At 40.1% G+C, this 22,592-nt stretch overlaps 2 protein-coding genes across 2 annotated transcripts in view; one reads left to right on the top strand and one right to left on the bottom strand.

Moving 5' to 3' along the window:
• The window catches only part of LOC139343486 (SWI/SNF-related matrix-associated actin-dependent regulator of chromatin subfamily E member 1-like), a 366,467-nt gene that overhangs the window by 315,821 nt on the left and 28,054 nt on the right, over positions 1-22,592 (top strand). The gene's annotated exons all lie outside the window — the stretch shown is intronic.
• Positions 4,927-7,261, bottom strand: LOC139343151 (large ribosomal subunit protein uL14-like). Its single transcript, XM_070980634.1, has 3 exons — positions 7,246-7,261; positions 6,107-6,190; positions 4,927-5,050 (listed from the first exon to the last, which is right to left on the bottom strand). Exons 1-3 carry the CDS (start codon positions 7,259-7,261, stop codon positions 4,968-4,970), a joined length of 183 nt encoding a protein of 60 aa, XP_070836735.1. The 3' UTR covers positions 4,927-4,967.

Here is a 22,592-nt window from a genome sequence, read left to right on the forward strand (position 1 = left end):
GCTGTGATTGGTCTGGGATATATGTGCAGTCTTGCCAGTCACCTGACCAAAATACAGCAAGAGTTTATGGCACTGTGAATGTTAGCTTTGACACAATGAGCATCGTCAAAGACCAAAATATTGTGCAGTCTCATCCCGGCATTGGTCATTGCCTTTGCATTTTCATTTTGTCCACTTTAGAGTGTGTGACATGTAAAAGTAAATGCAAAGGACTGGGGGCACTGTTTCACTGAACTTTTACAATTTCATGTTAATATGATCATCGAACACCCATACAAGTATTTGAAATTGGATTATTGCATTTTCATTTTAACGTTTACAGAAACAACACAAAAATAAAACATCATAATGCTACTTTGGAATTGCACAATTTTTTTAATATTGTCCCGTGTTGCCTTCCTTCGAGAAGATTATCAGTCATCCATGCATATTTGTTTAGCTCTTGGTTACAAGACTATTTGAATAACAAATCATGGTTGGATAAAAAGACTTAAATGAACCACAGCAGCAGCTCCTGACTGGAAAAATGTATGTAAATGTGTTGCAAAAGCACGATTAGTGAACATCTAAACACAGTCACATCTGTCTCTTCAAACAGGAGTCAGTTCATGCCATGGTCATGGCATGAAGTGTGACCAAGTCATTAGACAAATGCTTTATCAAGAGATGACAATAGCAGAGGACAGTAATGCTTATCATCGCTCTCCACTGGTTCAGATTACCTGCATGTTTTAAAAGCCCAAGTAAAGAGCAATAATTTAGCTTTATTTTCCAACACATAGAAGTAATAGAGAATATCCATAGAAGTAAAAGAAAAAGTGATATATCATGTATAATGTGTGTATGTGTGTGTGTGTGTGTGTGTGTATGTATGACACACACACACACACACACACACACACACACACACACACACATATGTGTGTGTATGTATGACTCAGGGCCAATACCCTTTTTAACTGCATTTTAGATATAAAGTCATGGATGGTAGGGAATTTCCTACAGCTCAACCAGGACAAAACAGAGGTTTTAGTTATAGGTCCTGAAGGCCAGACTGAGAAACTTTTACCAAAACTACAAGATTTTAAACCAACACAATGTGTTAAAAACCTGGGTGTCATTTTTGACTCTGAGCTGACTTTTATCCCACATATCAAAAATATAACAAAAATAGGCTTCTATCATCTTAAGAACATAGCCAGACTCCACCCGTTTCTCTCTCAGGCTAGCACTGAGGTGCTAATGCATGCTTTTATTTCCTGTCATTTAGATAACTGAAATTCCCTGCTCTCTGGTCTTCCCAAAAAGACTATTGCATACCTCCAATTACTGCAAAATGAATTACTGCTGATGAAGAACAGAGGGCAGGCCAACATTACACGAGTTTTACAGTCGCTGCATTGGCTCGATATTAAGGTTCTTTTAATAGTTTTTAAATGTCTTTACGGTGAAGCAGGTGAAGCCCATAAGCATGACGCGCCATGTGTCTTTCTCCGGTCTGTTGTCATGGGAACAAGACGCTCTGACGGTGGTGCGCATTTAGACCATAATACATCCATGGTTTGGAGCAGAGGCAAACAAACGTGTGTGAATATATAAAACGGAGCTGAAGAATGAAACAATAAGTTGCAGTTCAAGTTAAGTTCATTGCAAACAACCTGCACCGGGCCTATCCGAACCTTGAAAAAATATATAGGATCTATCTGACTGTTCCAATAAGCAGTGCACAGGCAGAGCTTTCAGGCACTTTCAGTCGCCTTAAACTAATTAAATCATACCTGCGCTCAACGATGAGTGAGTCTCGTCTCTCAAACCTGGCATTACTTTTCATTGAGAGAGACCTTACTGAGAGGGCTAACTTTAACGATGTTGTTGAGACATTTGCTACGATGAAGAAAAGAAAAACAAAGTTCTAGGCGAAGTCAAATCGTGGCAGAAATGCAAAGTTCTCAACTCATTTATTTTGTATTTTTTCAATAGCCCTTTTTGCTGTCATGCAGCTGCACTTTTATGTTAACCAATGTTTACTGAAGTTATTCTTAGATTTCTATGCCTGGTGATGCAATGGCACCTTGAGTTGTTTATTGGAGCCAAGTTTTATTTTGTATTGGGAAAGTGTTGATATGCCCGTCACTGGAGTGTAATGGCACCTTAAGGTATTTTATTGTAATTTTATTTTGTGTATTTATTTGTATGGAGATTGTGTTGGGAAAATGTTATTTATGTGTTGTTATTTATGTTATGGTGGTCATGTATGTCATTTATTTATTTATTATTTTGCCTGTTTGTATAGGGTCTGGGGAAAGGGTGGGAATGGATAGCAATAAAACAAGGCAGCTATTTCAATTCTAATCACTGTCAAGGTGTATTCCTGGCTTACTTATTCCTTACTTTTTTGGCTTTTTTCTGTCCTCTATTCGCATGTGCAATGTCGAGCCCCTTTGACCTCAAAACCCATGTGGAATACAGCCTAGCTACGCCACTGAAAATAAGATACAGGTCATACAGGGATAGTCATGAAGAGAGCACTGAAATCGCAGATGGGACTAGACAACAACGTCAGACACCAAGCTGGAAGTTAAGTAATATTACAAACTCCTTTTAAACTACAGTTTTGGCCACAGAAGTGCACAAGTCAAAATCAACATGAGGAATATTCACTGTGTACGGTCATCTTGGCAAAAAAAAAAAAAAAAAATTATTTAATTCCAGCTTCAACTTTAACTAAAAGTTTGCTCTTTTGGCATCATGCTCAAACATCATTACCTTGTGCAAGATGTCTTCCTTTAGCTCCTCCATGTCCACAGAGGAGTCAGCCTTCTTCAGCACCACCCGCACCAGCTGCTTCCTCATCATGGAAACTGTTTCACATAAGTGAATAACAACACTTTCATATTGCAAATGTAAAATTAAACAGTATCTAGAGACCATCTTGTGATAGGATCACACCAGCCATGACACATGTTCTGACCCATTATTATTTACTACATTATTACTGGACTACCCAGTACTCATGAGTTGGACCACACCCGACTCTGCTTTCACTTTGATCTCAAATACACACCTGTGAAGTTTCTTGACTGCATGTTGCACAGTTGTGATGCTATTTAGTTGACTCAGTCTGTCCACTGACAGCCAGACATATAAACACCTGCCAAAGAACTGAAAATCCTCTCATTGGTAGTTTCTGCTGTAGTCGCAGTCTCCAGGATACAGACTATCAAGGTGAAAGCAATACCAATTATTCTGTCACTGCTGGTCATGAAGCCTGCTCAGCATACAGCATATTCCACTTTGATTCCACTGAAAAGAAACGTTTACTGACTTGACTTTGGCTTGGTTTTTATATATTTAATTGCCCTCCATGCATTGGTACAATTTGGTGCACTGCCCTGAGATATTGCTATGAATGTCCCCAAATTTTTGCATATTATATTTCAGATCTTTTTCAAATGTTCTGTCTTGATTCAGACGTGCCTCTTAAAATGTTGAGCTGAGTTACTGTGTTGGATACCCAGATAGCAAAAACCTTTTGGCTTCAGTTTGGCCCAAATCTGGCGTGTCATTTTGGCAAAATTATGGGCGGATGTCTGGGCCCTACATGGCCCAAATTTGGCAAGCCAAAATGACACCACAGGAAAGCCAAACTTCACCCAAAACTAATTATGGATTTCCAAAATATAGCCATAATTGTCCCAGAAGAACCCCCAGGTTCCCGCAACCCAGCCAATAGGTAGCCAAAACTGACCCAAAAAAAGGCCAAAAGGAGGCAAAAAGGGGACCAAAAGGGGGCCAAAATTCACCCAAAACTAATTGTGGACTTCCAAAATATAGCCATGATTGTCCCAGAAGAACCACAAATCCCCAAAACTCAGCCAAAAAGTAGTCCAAACTGACAGGCCATAATGCATGACTGTTCCTACATTAAAGCCCCCGTATGTCTATGTGTAATAATTATTTACTGCTGTATTTGAAAGACAAATAGGATGTTGGCTGGGTTCTGGCTTAGTCCTGGCTGGCGCTTCTTCCTTCCGCCGTCTCTATCCCCAGCCCAGTAAAACCACTTCTTGATTGCTTTTGCAATCTCATTAATGGTGGCTGAAGAGCAGAAAGGGTTTCTTTGCACAGCTTCTAAAAGTGATAGCATATAAACAAAGACAAACAAACAGACTTGCTAAATCTACTATAACCTTGGAATGCTTCATTAAAGAGGAACCATGCAAGTCCAGGTGCTTTTCCGCTGTTTTGCTAACCCTCGTCCTGGCCATGTGCATTTGTTTACAACACATGTTATATATCATATACAATGGTACAACATGTACATTTGTGTAATTAAATGTTGCAAACAAGAGATTACATGTTACAGGGCATGTTTGAACTGCGGTGCACAGAGATGAGAGCTGGGACACCAGGGCGGCAGCCCTGATCTTGCAAAGTTGTTCTTGCACAGTTAAGCTACAAATCCTGCATAGTTCCTCTTTAAAAGCTTTAATACAGTTATAAAACTTACCCACTACCACTGCTTTTAGATGAAGCCAGTCAAAGGCCAGCTTTCCATTTAGGCCACACCAGGTTACTTTTCGAGCCATATCATTTCTAAAGGCTCGTTTGAGGATGCCCCAAACGGTTTCTCTCATAGTGGCACCCCCAGCAAGTCCTAGAGAGGTGACCAGAAAATAGCAAAAGAGAATAATAATAATTAAAAAAAAAAAATCATACAAGCTAACACAATCTCATGGTGGACAAAAAAAAAATTGTGATAGCGAAATGTGTGTTTCTTTCTATAATACACACTCTACACACAGGCTTCCTTTACCTTTCAAACAGGGCAGAGGGAAACAGAGAGACACAGCTTGAGGGTGATCTGTATGGTGTAAGATAGCTGTCAAAATGATTTGTGTCCATATTTTAATGCAGAAGTGAAGCTTGATTACCAACAGCTTTTATTGAAAACAAAGAAGTGCTGCTCAGGCTATGCTGCCGGCGTTGGAGGCGATCCTGGGCCAAAGGTCAGCACACTCTTTGGCCACTGGGCCTGTGATGGCTGAACCTGCAGATATAAAGACGATAAGCACTTATTTTAGTTCAAACACTGCATGCTTCATTGAAAAACATGTGAAAAGAAGGACAACAGACCACTGCACTTGAAGTTATTAACATAACATTAATGGCAAATGGCAAAAACACGTGAAAAGAACACACTCATAAGCATGTTGACTTGAACAGGTTAAAGCTGTCTCATCACTGATTGAGATCAGTCAGCCACAGTGTCGCTGCCATCTCACCCACAGTGATGAGGTCAATCTTCCCTTCTACGACAACTTACCCAGCCACTGAGCAGACAACGCAAGTGCTTTTGGAAGGGGTGGGGGTCTTACAGTGTGCCGGTCAAAATCATCAATATAAAGTCAGTATGAAATGTTTTGAACCATTACAACCGGTGGTGAAATTCAACTGTTCACAAAGAACTTGTCTAACCACAATATACAACACAAACATCAGCTTTATCTGCAGCCGAATCATTCATTTGAGCCATTTCATCAACACTGGTAGTAAAATCAAAGTATATTTATTTTGTCACAGTATATTTCTGAATTTAAAAAAGTTTTGCAAAACATCCACATATTTACATGTGAAAATTTCCACACTTCCTGACCTCTCCAGGAAACGATTTTTTTTTCGAGACAGATGCATTTTAGACTCTCAGATTTTTGCCTGCCAGTAAATCTAAAAGCTCAGTCATCAATTTAATTTGGTGCCAGATTATGTACTGGCCAGGAGGAGTAACTTCACTGGCACCTGATGGCTCCAGCTACATCCTTAGCATACAGATGTCAAGAAAGAAAATATGCGTAATTTCCCAAAATGTTATTTTACTTTAACTGGCACTATCAGTAAACTACCAGTCTTGGTAACATAATCCTCGAGCAACATGCAACTTCAGCCCAATTCAGTGGAGCCTATTTAACAATAACAGACTTCCCCACGAATCTGTGCAGGAAGGTTAACGTATGTATAAGCATTTTCTATGTCCAGGTTCAGTTCATATCCCCCCGACAAAACCCAATCTGAGCCATGACAATGCAGTAGGTGAGCTGAGACATACCTGTGTTGTCAGCGCAGTTGATGACCGCTCCCACTGGGAGACCCAGCGAGATGCGGAACTTGGCTCCAGACGAACCTCCACGTCCTATTAGAAGACAGGAACACACAATTAAAACATTTAGTATCACTGTGGTTCTTCCATGAAAAACTGTTTGTAGTGGGAGAAATGGAGATACTTCTAACTTACAAGTCTAAGACCCATCGTCTCTGTATTTCACATCTAGTTTAAGCCGTTATGTGACCAAAACACCACTTGACAAAAGCCCAAACAGCCCAGAGAGACCCTCATATGCAGTCGCTTTAACACATATGTACCAGACAATGTACTGTCAAACAATACTCACTGGTTGAAATTTTAAATATACCATTACTGTATTGTCAAAGCCCACATATCTCAAAAATCTTCAAACATCATCAGCTTTTTTCACAGCTCTTTGTGGTATAATATTATATTGTAAATACCATATGGTGCCTCATCTTTCATTGTTTCATTATTTGCTAAAGTCATTTCTACCAGAGCACTTATTTCACCTCCTGCTAATGACCCCTCAGTGTTTGTCCCTTGTTCTGCTGTCTTTGACTCATTTGAGCCTGTGACCCTGCCTTTCGTACAGGAGACTGTGTGGCATTTAAAGCCATCAGGCTCCCCCACTGACCCTGTTCCTCCTCAACTTTTTAAGGAGGTTTTTCCCACTGTTGGGCCATATTTACATAGCATTATTAACAGCAGTCTGTCCTCAGGAGTGGTTCCTGTACATTTTAAACATCCAGTGGTGCAGCCCCTGATTAAAAAACCTGGATTGGATCCTGCTGTTATGGCTAATTTTAGGCCCATTTCTAAATTGTCCTTCTTTTCCAAAATCTTAGAGAAGATTGCCTACTCTCAGCTCACAGACTTTTTAAATGAACAAAATGTTCTTGAAATTTTCCAATCTGGTTTTAAAACATTGCACAGCACAGAATCTGCGCTTTTAAGAGTTAAATGACATCTTTTTAGCTACTGACTCTGGTCGCTGTGTAATCCTTGTGCTCTTAGATTTAACTGCGGCATTTGATACAGTGGACCATGACATCCTGATTGCTCGTTTGGAGCAGTGGGTGGACATCAGGGGCTCGGCGTTTGAATGGTTCAGGTCCTACCTGTCTCATCGGACATTCTGTGTCAGCCTGGGTGACTCTATGTCCTCCACTGCTCCTCTCTCATGTGGGGTACCACAGGGCTCAGTGCTGGGCCCTCTTTTATTTTCTTTATATCTTTTCCCACTTGGTTCCATTCTCAGGAAGCACAGCATTTTATTCCACTGTTATGCTGATGACAGCCAGATCTATGTCCCTCTTAAAAAGGCTGATTCATTCTCCCTTAAGCCACTGTTAAAGTGTTTAGATGATGTCAAGGCCTGGATGGCTCTAAACTTCTTAAATTTTAACGAAAACAAGACTGAAGTAATGGTCTTCGGTGGCACCTCAGTGACCGCCCCAGTCGATCTGGGTTCCTTGGCACAGTATGTCAAACCTATTGTCAATAATCTGGGGGTAAAAGTGGACGCAGATCTTAAATTTGATAGCCAGATTAAAGCTATGGTGAGAATGAGCTTCTTCCAGTTAAGGCAGCTGGCAAAAATAAAACCTTTTCTCCAGAGACAGCACTTTGAAACAGTATTCCACGCCTTTGTGACCACATGACTGGATGACTGTAATGCACTTTATATGGGGGTCAGTGGGTCCTCCATCGCACGTCTTCAACTCTTTCTTTCCCGCAGCCATCAGACTCCTTAACAGATAACTGGACAACCTCATTCATTCAGCTGCATTCATAACTGCAATGTACCTCACACTTTACTCTTCACTGTGTACTTACTGTTTTTACGGTTTAGTTCCACCATTTTGGACTTTTTACTGCTTGCTGTTTGCTGCTACCAGTTTGCACATTTACTGTTTAATGTTTACTTTTACCAATTTGCACATGCTACTGTCTGTGTACCATTTACACCTACCAGTTTGCACATTTACTGTTTAATGTTTACTTTTACCAATTTGCACAAGCTACTGTCTGTCTACCATTTACACCTACCAGTTTGCACATAACACCACTTTGCACTACGTGTATAGTCATTGCAATTATGTATATAGTCATTTGCAATTTGTGTTTATAGCCGTTGCAATTCTGTTCACTTATCTCGGATTTGTTTATTCATTTATCTTGATTCTTTAAATTGCTCTTTGTTTGATATTGTTGTTTTTTATATATCTTTTTATCTTGGCATTCTCGTGGACGGCAAAGTAAGAATTTAATTGTACAAGGAAACTTTGCTGTGCATATGACAATAAACACTTTGACTTTAACTTTGAAATCTTCACATTGTGCGCAACAATGCAATCTTCAAAAAAGTGTACAGTTGTTGAAATAAGATGCGTGGAGTCAGGAGGGCTCTTGAAGACTTTTAAAATTTCATGCTCTTTTGGAAGATTTTTGAAATTTTCCATTTTTGTTTGGATGTAATGCCTAACCTGTAAATACTGAAAGAAATGTGAATGAGATAAATTGTATTTTTCTTTCAGTTGATTAAATCATCCAAATTTACTAGTCAAAGTCAATTCTTAATTTACAAACATACTGGCATTCATATTATTTTATCATTATTTTATTATTTCTGTAATTGAAGCATATTCCTGCCTTCATACTCTGTACTATTTCTTAATACCAATGGTGATCATTATATATCACTTAACCAACAAGCAAAATAAAAATGACAACAGACAAAACATTCATGCAGAATAACCATCCATCCATCCATCCATCCATTATCTATACCGCCTATCCCTTTCGGGGTTGCGGGGGGCTGGAGCCTATCCCAGCTACAATGGGCGAGAGGCGGGGTACACCCTGAACCGGTCGCCAGCCGATTGCAGGGCCACATTCAAGGACAAACAACCATTCACACTCACACTCACACCTACGGACAATTTAGAGTCATCAATTAACCTAATGAGCATGTTTCTGGTCTGTGGGAGGAAGCCGGAGTACCCGGAGAGCAGAATAACCAATGAAATAAAAACAATTAAAGCAGTGATCAATGCAGACATCAACAGTGTGTATATTTGACCATTTTAGATGCTGATCCAGTAACTAAATGTGTCAGCGCAGCTACATTCAATGTAGTGTGTTAGTATGAAAAACATACACATAAAACATTCAGTTCCATCATCAGGGTTCATGTTTGAATCCCTGTGAAAACTCTCCAGCAACGTTCAAACAGCTATGAAGTAAGACAGAATATTTAACAAAGCAATACAGCCGAAGCTGGAAAATCAAAATGCTTAATTAGCGGCACAGCGGTTCTCTTGCTCCTCCTCTTCTTCTTCCTTGTGGAAGATCTTCCCTTCAGCCTGCTTCACCCATCTCAGCTTGAAGCCTTCACTTGGGACGTGGTCTTTCAGTCTCTGGTTAATCTGAAGAACACATTCTTTCTTCAGTCTTTAATTAATTGAAATGTATACTTTGTATAAAGTTTAGCTGTACTGTCTGTTTTAATTTCTACTTCATTCTCAAATATCTTTACCCTTTCCAAGATGTCTTCCTTCAGTGCCTCCATGTTCACAGAGGAGCCAGTTTTCTTCAGCACCACCTGCACCACCTGCTTCCTGATAGAGGGAACTGTTTTATATGAGGGAAAAAGCAACATTTTCATGTTGCAAATGCAAAATTTCACTGTAAAAGGTTAATCATAGGGATTCTTTGAATACTGAATTGTGAGAAGTTGGTAACAGCTAACAGTATGGAAATCTGAACTCACTGTAACATACAAAGTTCCGCAGGTTGTGGCATCCCTCGTTCTGCCATTTGCCCAAGTATAAGTTGACACAAGAGTTTGAGTATGTGGTGGATGGTGTACTGGTATCCCAGTTCGTGTATGAAAATGTGCTCCCATCTGTCCACTTCCATGAGTCTCTGTAGAGGCCAATCCATGCAAACACGTTGTTTTCGAACATCTTCCTTATCTGGCCATTCTCAGCTTGGTTCCTCACACTGGCCAGGTCAGTGTAGTGCGTCCTGCAGTAGCTCTGAGCCTCATCCCAGGTCTTCTTCTCACTGACAAAGATGAAGCTCGGTGAGGTGTCCCTTGTTTCTTCTGTGCCTGAAATATTTTAATAGTGCTGGAATCACTGATGTTGAATGAAACTTATTCAAAGTATCTTGCCACCCACAAAGTACCAACCATATACAGACATCATTATTGTTACTTACTGCATTCCTCACCTTAATTTATAAATATTCTTCAGTCTATGGATGCTAATGTTTGTCAGTCGTGGGTCCACCACTTTGGTCCAGATTGAAATATGTCAACGACTGCTGGATGGATGGGGACTAACTTGCACAGACAACCATGATCCCACAAGGATGAGTCTTACTGTCTTTAGTGTTCCCCTGACTTTTTGCATCTACCAGAAACATTAAGGTTGACTTTTGTGGTTTCAAGTTGAATATCTCAATAAGTGTTGGATGAATTTGATGAAATTTGATACAAACACTAATGTTCCTCTCAGGATGGGTTAATTTTGGTGATCCCTGAACTTTCCATACAGTGGCATCATCAGGTGAACAATTGCATTTTGTACTTAATGCTATTAAGCAAATGTTAGTATGCTGAACTAATGGCCAATGTACACGAGATTCCTAAAGCCATAAAGTATGTGTTACAACACCTAACGGAGCATTAAGTATCTGTTTGCGCTTGTAAAACATAAGATACCTCAGTGAAATAAGTCTTGGGTGTAAGTGTGGGTGCTGAAGAACAGATGATCTGCTTCTTAAATGCTTCCTGTGGACATTGAGACTGCAGCTGAGCTGTGACTGAGCTGTAGTACAACTGGAATATTTGGCTTAAGAAGGTGAACGTGACAAACCCCCAAACATCAGCATGTTTGCATTGTCAGTGTGAGCATGTTAGCTTAGCATTAGCATTTAGCTCAAAGCACTGCTGTGTCCAAGTAAACCCTCACAGAGCTGCTAGTGTGGTGTTTTTACCGTTGTAGCAAATGGGTCTTAAAATCTTTCTGCAATCGATATCCACCCAGTAACCAGTGTCACGCATTGCTGCACAAAATTTGTAGAATGTTGCATTGCCATCAGGTTGACCAACAGCCCACTTCCTGAACGCTGCCTCTCCTTCACCATAGAATCCTGGATTTTCCAAAGACCACTTCCATGCCTCAGTGTCAGCTTGCAGTCCAATCCAGGCACGGAGCTTCCGTCCTGTAAGTTCATTAAGATCAGCCAAGTCTTGCTCATTGTGCACAGAGGCTAGGTCGGTGTACTCCCTCCTGCAGTAGCTCAGAGCTTCAGACCAGTTCATTGGCTTTCGAACAAGGATGTAGAGACACAGAAAACAGGAAGGCAGAAAACACAGTCCTGTGGTGATGATAAAGATAATTAACCTGATGCATTCAGTGATAGAGCACTTTATACAGTTTCTGACTATATATCTTAGAGTAACCCCTTAAAAGTGGGGTGAATCATTCTGGAGAAAGATTGTTGATATTTCCTTTTTTTATACACAGCCCTGGCTCTATAAATGGGAAAGAACATGGCTTGGACCAAGTCACACAACATAATTCCAGCCAATCATATTGTGAAATATTGAGAGCTGTGTCTGGTCTGCTGCTGGGGGTGCTGTCCTCAGGTCCCTTTCAGCCTGGCTGGTGGGGGGGCTCCCCACCTTGGTGTGGAGGTCTGCCTGTCTGTCAGGGTCGGGGGGCCTGCGCCTATAGTCTGTGACGACTCCTCTGTGTGGACGGCCCCAAAGGTGGCATTTTCTTTGATCCTCAGTGCCTTGCCATGTCTCGCTACTCTCACTTCTGTCTGTGGTGAGAATGTCTGCGTGTGTGTGTGTGCATGTAGTTGAGGGTGTGTGTTCGTACGGTTTTCACTGTTGTTCTGTTTTCATTTATATTGTTTTTAACGGTTGTAAAGCACTTTGTGTTGCATCTTAATATGTATAAAAGGTGCTATATAAATAAAGCTTGATTTGATAGAGACAAAGTAATATCAACATATTCTCTCAACAAGGACCCACCCGACCTTTAAAGAGCAGCTTGCAGGTTGAAGACCCTAGTGAATTAATGTGTAGATGAATAAAATGAAAAAATCGACTGTACATATATTACAGAAACATCTCGAGTTTTTTTGTGAGAGAATTTTGCTTCTGCATCTAAAAAAAGCTAACTAGAAGTGATGTGGACGACTGGCCAAAATTTGAAATTAAGAAATGAATGATTCTAAATGGCAATTTTGATGTTGAAGAGATAGTAAATGTATTTTCATTCACATTTGATGGAGCACAAGTGTATCACCATCGGCCTGTGGGTGTCCAAGAGACTCGGAACAGACAAGGATCATAAAATTTAACAAAATAATGACGGACATTAAGTTGCTACTGGCAGCTATGGTTGCCATGGTTTCGGTGTACCAACAGCAACCAAAACAACAAAGGCATCACCTCCAGAGGTTAGCGTAGATGCTACAATAGCAAAGGTTATATCAGAACCGGAAACTATTTCTTGATTTTTTTTTTTTTTAATTTATTTACTTTTTTTGGATTGAATATAAGAGAAATATTTCCATAGGTCGTCTCTCCTCTTCCTTCCCACCTGACATGCTGGTGAAGATGAGGCACTCATCTTTGAGTGGCCAGCAGCAGCTAAAATAGTTTCTTTCGGCTTTATGATAGATAGCTTAGACGACATGTGAACGTTAGCTTGCCTTGTTGTTAGCGGTCACCCGATATGCGCCTGGCATGCACCAAGCAGGGGGGAAAAACATCCAAAGAAATGGGGCAGTGCGAGAATTTGACTTGCACTTGCAGAAGTGATTAGTTAAAAATGAAAATAACAACCAGGTTGTCCACCCGACCACAGACAACTTTTTCGTCTTGTCGTCAGGGCATGATGAACAGCGGTTTCGTACCGCAGTGAAGTTAGTTTTAAGTTGAATATTCGACAGACATTCGCTCCTAAGCTGCTCCATGTAAAAAATTAATAATAATTATTTGGAGATTTAAAATGTAAAAACAAGAGGTGTATCTCATGCAGCCAGTGGAGGACTATCATCCCACACTGATTTTGAGTCCATTGGTCACATGACCTAGGAGCTATTGAGCTAAATTGCTAATATTTACATGTAAAAATATTGACAAAATTAACACTGCAGACACCAAAAGTAGCTAGCTAACCTTGGCTTAGGAAACAGTTAGGAAACTGTGGACATGATTTTGTGACAGGCAAATTCACTCACACAACACAATAATAATATAATGATGGAAAACTACTGAAAAAGACTGCAGTGGCCGCAGGTTCAACTCCCACCTGCGGCTCATTTGCTGCGTGTCGTCCCCTCTCTCTCTGCCAACTTTCCTATCATACCTTCAGCTGTCTCTATAATAAAGACTAGAAAAGGCCAAAAAATAAAAAAATAAAAATTTACAGCCACTCTCACTCACTATCTGCTACTGAACATGGAACTAAGGCAGAGTCAAGGTCACGACTCCCTCTCAGGTAATATGACGTGATGTTGAGAAACAAAGTGGTTTTGGGTCACCAATTTCCTCCAAATTTGTATCCATATGTCTTGTAAAAAAAAAAAATCTGAAATGTTCCATTCATTTTTGAAATAGTCATTTTTACACAAGGTTAAGTGTGCATTTCATAAAAGCTTTAACCTGCAAGTTGCTTTTTAAATGTGAAATGTGTATTCAGTATGGCAGAGACAAAAGAAGCAAATAATGGGCAAGACCTTTGACTTTCAGACTTTGTCTCGCACTTAGCAAAAGTCATACAAGATGGATAAAAAAAGAAGGAACATTTGATCTTCAGAGGTTTGTGGAAATGACTGACTTATACTGACCTGACAAGATCATCAGTTGAACATTAGCCCCTTTCATCGTGTACCAATGGATGGATCGCTTGCACCTTGAATCAATCAGTATAGGTACAGAATGTGATTTATGCAGGATTCTGTACATTTTTCATGTTTGTGTAGTATCTGATTATGAATCAAATCTAATTTCTTCTTAATTGTTCTGCTGTCCAAATTAGTGTAAATCAAGAGTTTGGATTAGACTTCAGATTTCCATATACTTGGAAAACTCTTCATTAATTAGACTGAATTTGTTTTGCAGATCATTTGGCTCCCTCCATATAAACTTGCTTAATGGTAAACTTTGAAGAGCTATCCAACAGTTGTTCCATAAGGTTTTGCTGTAAAGTTGACTGAATGTATGTTTTTGTCCTTCGAAAGTGAAAAGAGGTTTTGAGGACTGACACACACATTTTCACCATTGATCCAATGCAATTCTATTATGTTTCTAGCTATGTTGTGTCGGTGAAACGCTTGAGTGGCCAGATGATATAATTCTGAGTCTGACACATTTAATCCCCCTCCAACTTTAAAAGATGTAAAAACTTCCATCCATCCATTTTCTATGCCGCTTATCCCTTTCGGGGTCGCAGGGGGGCCGAAGCCTATCTCGGCTGTCAACGGGCGAGAGGCAGGGTACACCCTGGACCGGTCGCCAGCCGATCGCAGAGCACATACACACAACCATTCATACTCACTCTCACACCTAGGGGCAATTTAGAGTCACCAATCAACCTAATGAGCATGTTTTTGGTCTGAGGTAGGAAGCCAGAGTACCCGGAGAGAACCCACGCATGCACAGGAAGAACATGCACAGAAAGGCCCGACCCGGGAATCGAACCTGCGACCTTCTTGCTGTGAGGCACGTGCACTACCTGCTGCGCCACCGTGCAGCCCAGATGTAAAAACTTCCTAAACTAAATTTGATGATGTTTCCCCCCATTTAAAGTGTGTGAAAGAATGTTTCAGGAAGAGAAATTTGTCCTGGAAGAAAGTCAAAATAAGATCTTTGGGGAAAAGGATTCTTGTAAAGTTTAGCAGAAGATTCATCCATTTAATCAAGTCATATTTCATATTATTGAGTAGCGAAACACAATTGTCTTTATATATCTGTTGCTAATTGTCACCCATATACATGTTTACTCCTGTCATTTACTACTGTTAATTTTATAACTCGACACCACTGACAAGTCATAAAAAATGATCCAAAAACTTAACAAAATTTCCAATCTCAACCTGAAGATGACATTTTTCTGACAAGGTTAAATGCCTTTTGTTTTGTATGTAAAATCTTAATTTGATTAAATTCCTCTGGATCTTAGGCAAGCAGAAGTATAACATGGAAATATCCAAGTAAAGTGCAGGTGAAAAAAGGTGGTGAGTGTGAAATCGACCCAAATTAAGATGCAGATGTATAATAAAATAAACCCTGTACAATAAGAGAAAATCTGTTTGTAAAATCCAGTGTTTAGCCTATATCTCTATTTAAAATCCAAACAAATTCAGATGTACATTGACAGTCCATTCAGCTGAAAATGACATTACATTTAACACACACAGTCATAAAACTCATCAACCCTTTGCCACATTTGTCCTTACCTGAAAGTTGCTGAGTTGCTCAGTCTCTTAACAGCTGAAACCAGTATTCTAAGGATTGATGTCTGTCTCTGGCTGTGCAAAGGTTGTGTTTTCTCAGTGCAGTGAGTGTTGGTCTGATCAGCGACTTCAAAGAAATGTGTCTTGGAGCAGTACATCTTACTGTTTTAGCATGCAGAAAGGTTAGATGAGTAAGTACAGTCCCAGAGAAGGGGCGTTGTTCTTACTGATTTAATTGTGTAATTTGTGTTTTATTTCACTGAAGATGAGTATGGAAACCAAAGGGAAACTATATTAAAATGATAAGGCAAACTTGAAAATCCACGACATCATTAGAAAATTGAAATGAAAATGCAGTAATGCAATTTAATATACTTTTATGGGTGTTGAATGATCATATTAAAAAGAAAACAGAAAAGCTGTTTCACATTTTATTTTCAAAGACCTTCACCTGCCGACATCTGAACTCATGCGTGAAATAAGACGTGCTGTGATTGGTCTGGGATATATGTGCAGTCTTGCGAGTCACCTGACCAAAATACAGCAAGAGTTTATGGCACTGTGAATGTTAGCTTTGACACAGTGAGCATCGTCAAAGACCAAAATATTGTGCAGTCTCATCCTGGCATTAGTCATTGCCTTTGCATTTTCATTTTGTCCACTTTAGAGTGTGTGACATGTAAAAGTAAATGCAAAGGACTGGGGGCACTGTTTCACTTATTGCATTTGAATATTGTCCACTTCAGAGCAGCTTAAGTCTTTCAACATTAAATGGTTGAACTTTTACAATTTCATGTTAATATGATCATCGAACACCCATACAAGTATTTGAAATTGGATTATTGCATTTTTATTTTAATGTTTACAGAAACAACACAAAATTAAAACATCATAATGCTACTTTGGAATTGCACAATTGTTTTAATATTGTCCCCTGTTGCCTTCCTTCAAGAAGATTATCAGTCATCCATGCATATTTGTTTAGCTCTTGGTTACAAGACTATTTGAATAACAAATCATGGTTGGATAAAAAGGCTTAAACGAACCACAGCAGCAGCTCCTGACTGGAAAAATGTATGTAAATGTGTTGCAAAAGCACAATTAGTGAACATCTAAACACAGTCACATCTGTCTCTTCAAACAGGAGTCAGTTCATGCCATGGTCATGGCATGAAGTGTGACCAAGTCATTAGACAAATGCTTTGTCAAGAGATGACAATAGCAGAGGACAGTAATGCTTATCATCGCTCTCCACTGGTTCAGGTTACCTGTTTTAAAAAGCATTACAGTCGTTTCCTTCAAAAGGCATTAGATGCTGGTGAAAACTCTTGGGCAGATATGGACAGGCATGGATGTATTAGTCCTAGTCACATAAAAGGCAAAGCAAATATGTTCCGTTCCAGGCACACTGGCTTGCCATTTACTTCAAAGCCATGATGCACTGATGATGTCAGCCACTGCATGCGTCTTGCATTCAGGTACTTAGTTATATTATTTTCCTTATCACTGAATAGAAGTAAATGCTTTTTCTCTCTGATTTTCACACTTAGGCAGATGAGCAAACTGTCCAGATGGGACTAGCCAACAATGTCAGACACCAAGCTGGAAGTTAAGTAATATTACAAACTGCTTTAAAACTATAATTTGGGCCACATAAGTACACAAGTCAAGATCAGCATGAGGGATATTCACTGCGTACAGTCATCTTGGCAAAAAAGATGAATTTTAATTTAATTTCAGCTTCAATTTTAATTAAAAGTTTGCTCTTTTGGCATCATGCTCAAACATCATTACCTTGTGCAAGATGTCTTCATTTAGCTCCTCCATGTCCACAGAGGAGTCAGCCTTCTTCAGCACCATCTGCACCAGCTGCTTCCTCATCATGGAAACTGTTTCAGGGAATAAAAACACTTTCATACTGCAAATATAAAATTAAACTGTATTTAGAGACCATCTTGTGATGGGATCACACCAGCCATGACGCATGTTACAGTTTTTCTCCATTGGTTTGGCTCATTTCTTGAAGCAAGAATTACATTCTCAAAATAACACAGACAAACCTCAAAACCACTTGGCAATTGTTCACAACAGAATTCAATTTCTCATTCATTTGATCAAATTGCAAATGTCTTAATACATGTCTCAATGTCTCAGTATATCTTTGCAAATGATTAAGTACAGGTAGCCTACAGTTAGCTCAGTTAGCCTACATTTAGCACAATTTCCAAGTGAATAGATCTTGTTGATCTAAACTGATTGTTGATTCTCAGTCTAATGGTTGTTCTCTCCAAAACATGTCAGCATCATTTCATTGTATGTCATCACATACAAAATAGTTTGTTCAATTGTCAAAATTAGTCAAGAACATAATACCATGAATACCATATGTGAATCTCCTGGAACATTTGATAAATTGATTACAGTAATTGACAGTCAGGTGAAACTAGAACTTGACTAACGAAGGAGGAGTTTCACACATCTCAGATGACCAATCAAACAGTATGTTTAGTTACCTGACAGGTGCCGTCCATGATTGGGAATGCTGCCAAACATGTACAGGTGCTGGTCATAAAATTAGAATATCATGGAAAAGTTGATTTATTTCAGTAATTCCATTCAAAAAGTGAAACTTGTATATTATATTCATTCATTACACACAGACTGATATATTTCAAATGTTTAGTTCTTTAATTTTGATGATTTTAAACTAACAACTAATGAAATTCCAAATTTCAGTATCTCAGAAAACTAGAATATCACTTAAGACTGATACAAAAAAAAGGATTTCTAAAAATGTTGTCCAACTGAAAAGTATAAACATGAAAAGTATGAGCATGTACAGCACTCAATACTTAGTTGGGGCTCCTTTTGCCTGAATTACTGCAGCAATGCGGCGTGGCATGGAGTCGATCAGGCTGTGGCACTGCTCAGGTGTTATGAGAGCCCAGGTTGCTTTGATGGTGGCCTTCAGCTCTTCTGCGTTGTTGAGTCTGTCATCTTGCATCTTCCTCTTCACAATACCCCATAGATTTTCTATGGGGTTAAGGTCAGGGGAGTTTGCTGGCCAATCAAGAACAGGGATACCATGGTCCTTAAACTAGGTACTGGTAGCTTTGGCACTGTGAGCAGGTGCCAAGTCCTGTTGAAAAATGAAATCTGCATCTCCATAAAGTTGGTCAGCAGCAGGAAGCATGAAGTGCTCCAAAACTTCCTGATAGACAGCTGCATTGACCTTGGACCTAAGGAAACACAGTGGACCAACACCAGCAGATGACATGGCACCCCAAACCATCACTGACTGTGGAAACTCGACACTCGACCTCAGGCAACGTGGATTCTGTGCCTCTCCTCTCTTCCTCCAGACTCTGGGACCTTGATTACCAAAGGACATGCAAAATTTACTTTCATCCGAGAACATGACTTTGGACCACTCAGCAGCAGTCCAGTCCTTTTTGTCTTTAGCCCAGGTGAGACACTTCTGACGCTGTCTCTTGTTCAAGAGTGGCTTGACACAAGGAATGCGACAGCTGAAACCCATGTCTTGCATACGTCTGTGAGTGGTGGTTCTTGAAGCACTGACTCCAGCTGCAGTCCACTCTTTGTGAATCTCCCCCACAGTTTTGAATGGGTTTTGTCTCACTATCCTCTCCAGGGTGCGGTTATCCCTATTGCTTGTACACTTTTTTCTACCACATCTTTTCCTTCCCTTTGCCTTTCTACTAATGTGCTTGGACACAGAGCTCTGTGAACATCCAGCCTCTTTAGCAATGACCTTTTGGGACTTGCCCTCCTTGTGCAAGGTGTCAATGATCGTCTTTTGGACAGCTGTCAGGTCAGCAGTCTTCCCCATGATTGTGTAGCTTACAGAACTAGACTGAGAGACCATTTAAAGGCCTTAAAAGTGTTTGAAGTGTTTGGAGTTAATTAGCTGATTAGAGTGTGGCACCAGATATCTTCAATATTGACCTTTTCCACAATATTCTAATTTTCTGAGATACTCAATTGGGGCTTTTCATTACTTGTCAGATGTCGGTCTGTGTGAAATGAATGTATACATTATACAAGTTTCACTTTTTGAAAGGAATTACTGAAAACAATCAACTTTTCCATGATATTCTAATTTTATGACCAGCACCTGTATATATGGAGCTTGACCAGGACCAGTACAATCCCCTACAATCAGGGTAAGGGATGGTCGCAACATACACTCTGTTTCTTCCCTCGTTGCATTGCAAGGGAGAATATACGCTGTGATGTGGACGAGAATCTGTGGCCAGACAGACAGCAGCGTGGCCAGGAGGGTGAGGAGGACGGCCAGGGGGGCGAGGATGAGGACAGCGACCAGTGAAGAAGTGTTAGTTGTGAAACTCCAACTTTATTTACAGCACTGTAGGCTACATAGAATTTTCCTTGTTTTTTGTTTATGTGTTTATATTACAGTGTATTATGCTGTATACATTTTCTTTTCACTCTGATGTATGGAAGTTACTTTATGTGTGTGAATAATAATGGTTACAGTATCCTTGGCAGTATGAGTGCAATGTGTGATGTCAAACCTTGGAGGCTACTCTTACTGTAAAATCCTTTTTTTTTTTTTTTTCCAGTTTTATACACAATTGTATTCTGTTAGCTAGACAAAAAAACTAGTACAGTAACCATTATCATTGAAGGATTGGGCTAAGACTGAGAGGTGGACATGAGGGACATGAGCCATAGTGACAAAACATCAAAACATTTTGACTTGCAGTGCTTACACAATGCCAAAGGGACCATGCATTTTGGGGGCACTGACTATTTATATGAGAAAGGAATTTAGTTTTGAAGCATGAGTGAACAGTTTTGGGAGAGATATGAGCTTTTGCAAGTGAGCTATGGTGTTTTGCTGAACTGTAAGACTGTATTGCCAAATGATCTTAGAGTTTTGAGAATGTAATTTCTGTGTCAAGAAATGAGCCAAACCAATGGAGAAAAACTGTAATATCATATTTCTCTATTAGCCACTCTGCACTGGCTCCCTGTAAAGTTTAGAATAGAACCCTTACTTGCAAAGCCATAAATGGCCAGGCACCTTCTTATCTTAAAGAGCTCATAGTACCTTATTGCCCCACTTGAACACTGCATTCCCACACTGTAGGCTTACTTATGGTTCCTAAAGCCTCCAAAAGCAGAACAGGAGTCAGAGCATTTAGCTATCAAGCTCCTCTCCTGTGGAACCGTCATCCAGTCTTTGTCCGGGAGGCAGACACTGTCTCTACATTTAGAGAAGGCCTAAAACTTTCCTTTTTGATAAAGCTTATAGTTTGGCTGGCTCAGGCTGGTCCTGGACCAGCCCCTAGTTATGCTGCTACAGCATTAGACTGACGGGGGAACTCCAAAGATACACCGAGCTCCCCTGTCCTTCTGTCCCTCTCCATCTGCATGTTTTCATGTCCTACCTTGGCGTGTTACTAACTTAGCTTCTTCCCCGGAGTCTCTGTGCTTTGTCATCTTGCAGGTTCCCATGGACAGTGTCTGAATCTGGACTGTGGATGACAGCTGCGCCTCCTGCCATTGTCCTGCCTGACATCCACTGCAACTGCTACTGCTGTTATTACATCCACTGTCACTGTTACTGTCATTGCATTTCTGTCTGTCTCTCTCTCTCACACACCCAACTGGTCAAGGCAGATGGCCGCCCACCCAGAGTCTGGTTCTGACTGAGGTTTCTTCCTGTTAAAAGGAAGTTTTTCCTTGCCACTGTCACCAATTGCTTGCTCATGAGGGAATTGTTGGGTCTCTGTAGATAAAAGAGCTCAACCTGTACCAGCTCTATATGGAAAGTGTCCTGAGACAACTTCTGTTGTGATTTGGCGCTATACAAAAAAAATCGAATTGAATGTTCTGACCCATTATTACTTACTACATTATTACTGGACTACCCAGTACTCATGAGTCAGACCACATCCAACTCTGCTTTCACTTTGATCTCAAATACACACCTCAAAAGTTTCTTGACTGCATGTTGCAGTTGTGATGCCATTTAGTTGACTAAGTTTGTCCACTGACAGCCAGACATATAAACACCAGCCAAAGAACTAAAAAAAAATCCTCTCATTGGTAGTTTCTGCTGCAGTAGCAGTCTCCAGGACACAGACTCACAAGGTGAAAGCAATACCAATTCCGCTGTCACTGCTGGTCATGAAGCTTGCTCAGCATACAGCATATTCCACTTTGATTCCACTGAAAAGGAACGTTAACTGACTTGACTTTGGCTTGGTTTTTATATATATAATTGCACTCCATGCATTGGTACAATTTGGTGCACTGCCCTGAGATATTGCTATGAATGTCCCAAAATTTTTGCATATTACATTTCAGATCTTTTTTAAATGTCCTTTCTTGATTCAAACATGCTGCTTAAAAAGTTGAGCTGAGTTACTGTGTTTGATACTAAGTCATTTCATCTTCCTCCGTGAAACTAGACCTCTAGTCGGCAACACTGATTTAGGTCTTGGTCTGCTTTGTTCCTCTAATCCACGTGTCAGAGTCAAAGCCTGCAGGCCAATTCTGGCCCTTTGCAAATTCTGACCTGGCCCAAATATCAGTTTAATGTCTCAGCAAATTTTGACTTGCATATTGTTGCTGTGGTCTGCACTAAAGATTTCTTCCCCTCTACTGCTTGCCACCCTCCCTCTTCAGTGTGGGCCATGTTGTTGTGTATGTAATCTGCAAGTAGCTCCTGTTACTGGCTAACTACTGCAGATCAATGTTTACCTGTAAGCTAAAGGTTATGAAATGAAGATTTTACAGAATATCCTACCATCAAATCTTGTTATGTTTCAATACACCCTCTAATGGTAGATCTGAGGAGGTGCATCAATAAGATGTATCAATGCCCACTACCAAGAAAGCGTTTGGATCTTGGTGTATTCATCTGTCAAACAGGAAAACTGGACCACCTGTAGAGAAAGTGATGTCTGGCTCAAAGTAGAGTCCATTT

This window comes from Chaetodon trifascialis, chromosome 15, assembly GCF_039877785.1.
Source record: "Chaetodon trifascialis isolate fChaTrf1 chromosome 15, fChaTrf1.hap1, whole genome shotgun sequence".
Lineage (NCBI taxonomy): Eukaryota > Metazoa > Chordata > Actinopteri > Chaetodontiformes > Chaetodontidae > Chaetodon > Chaetodon trifascialis.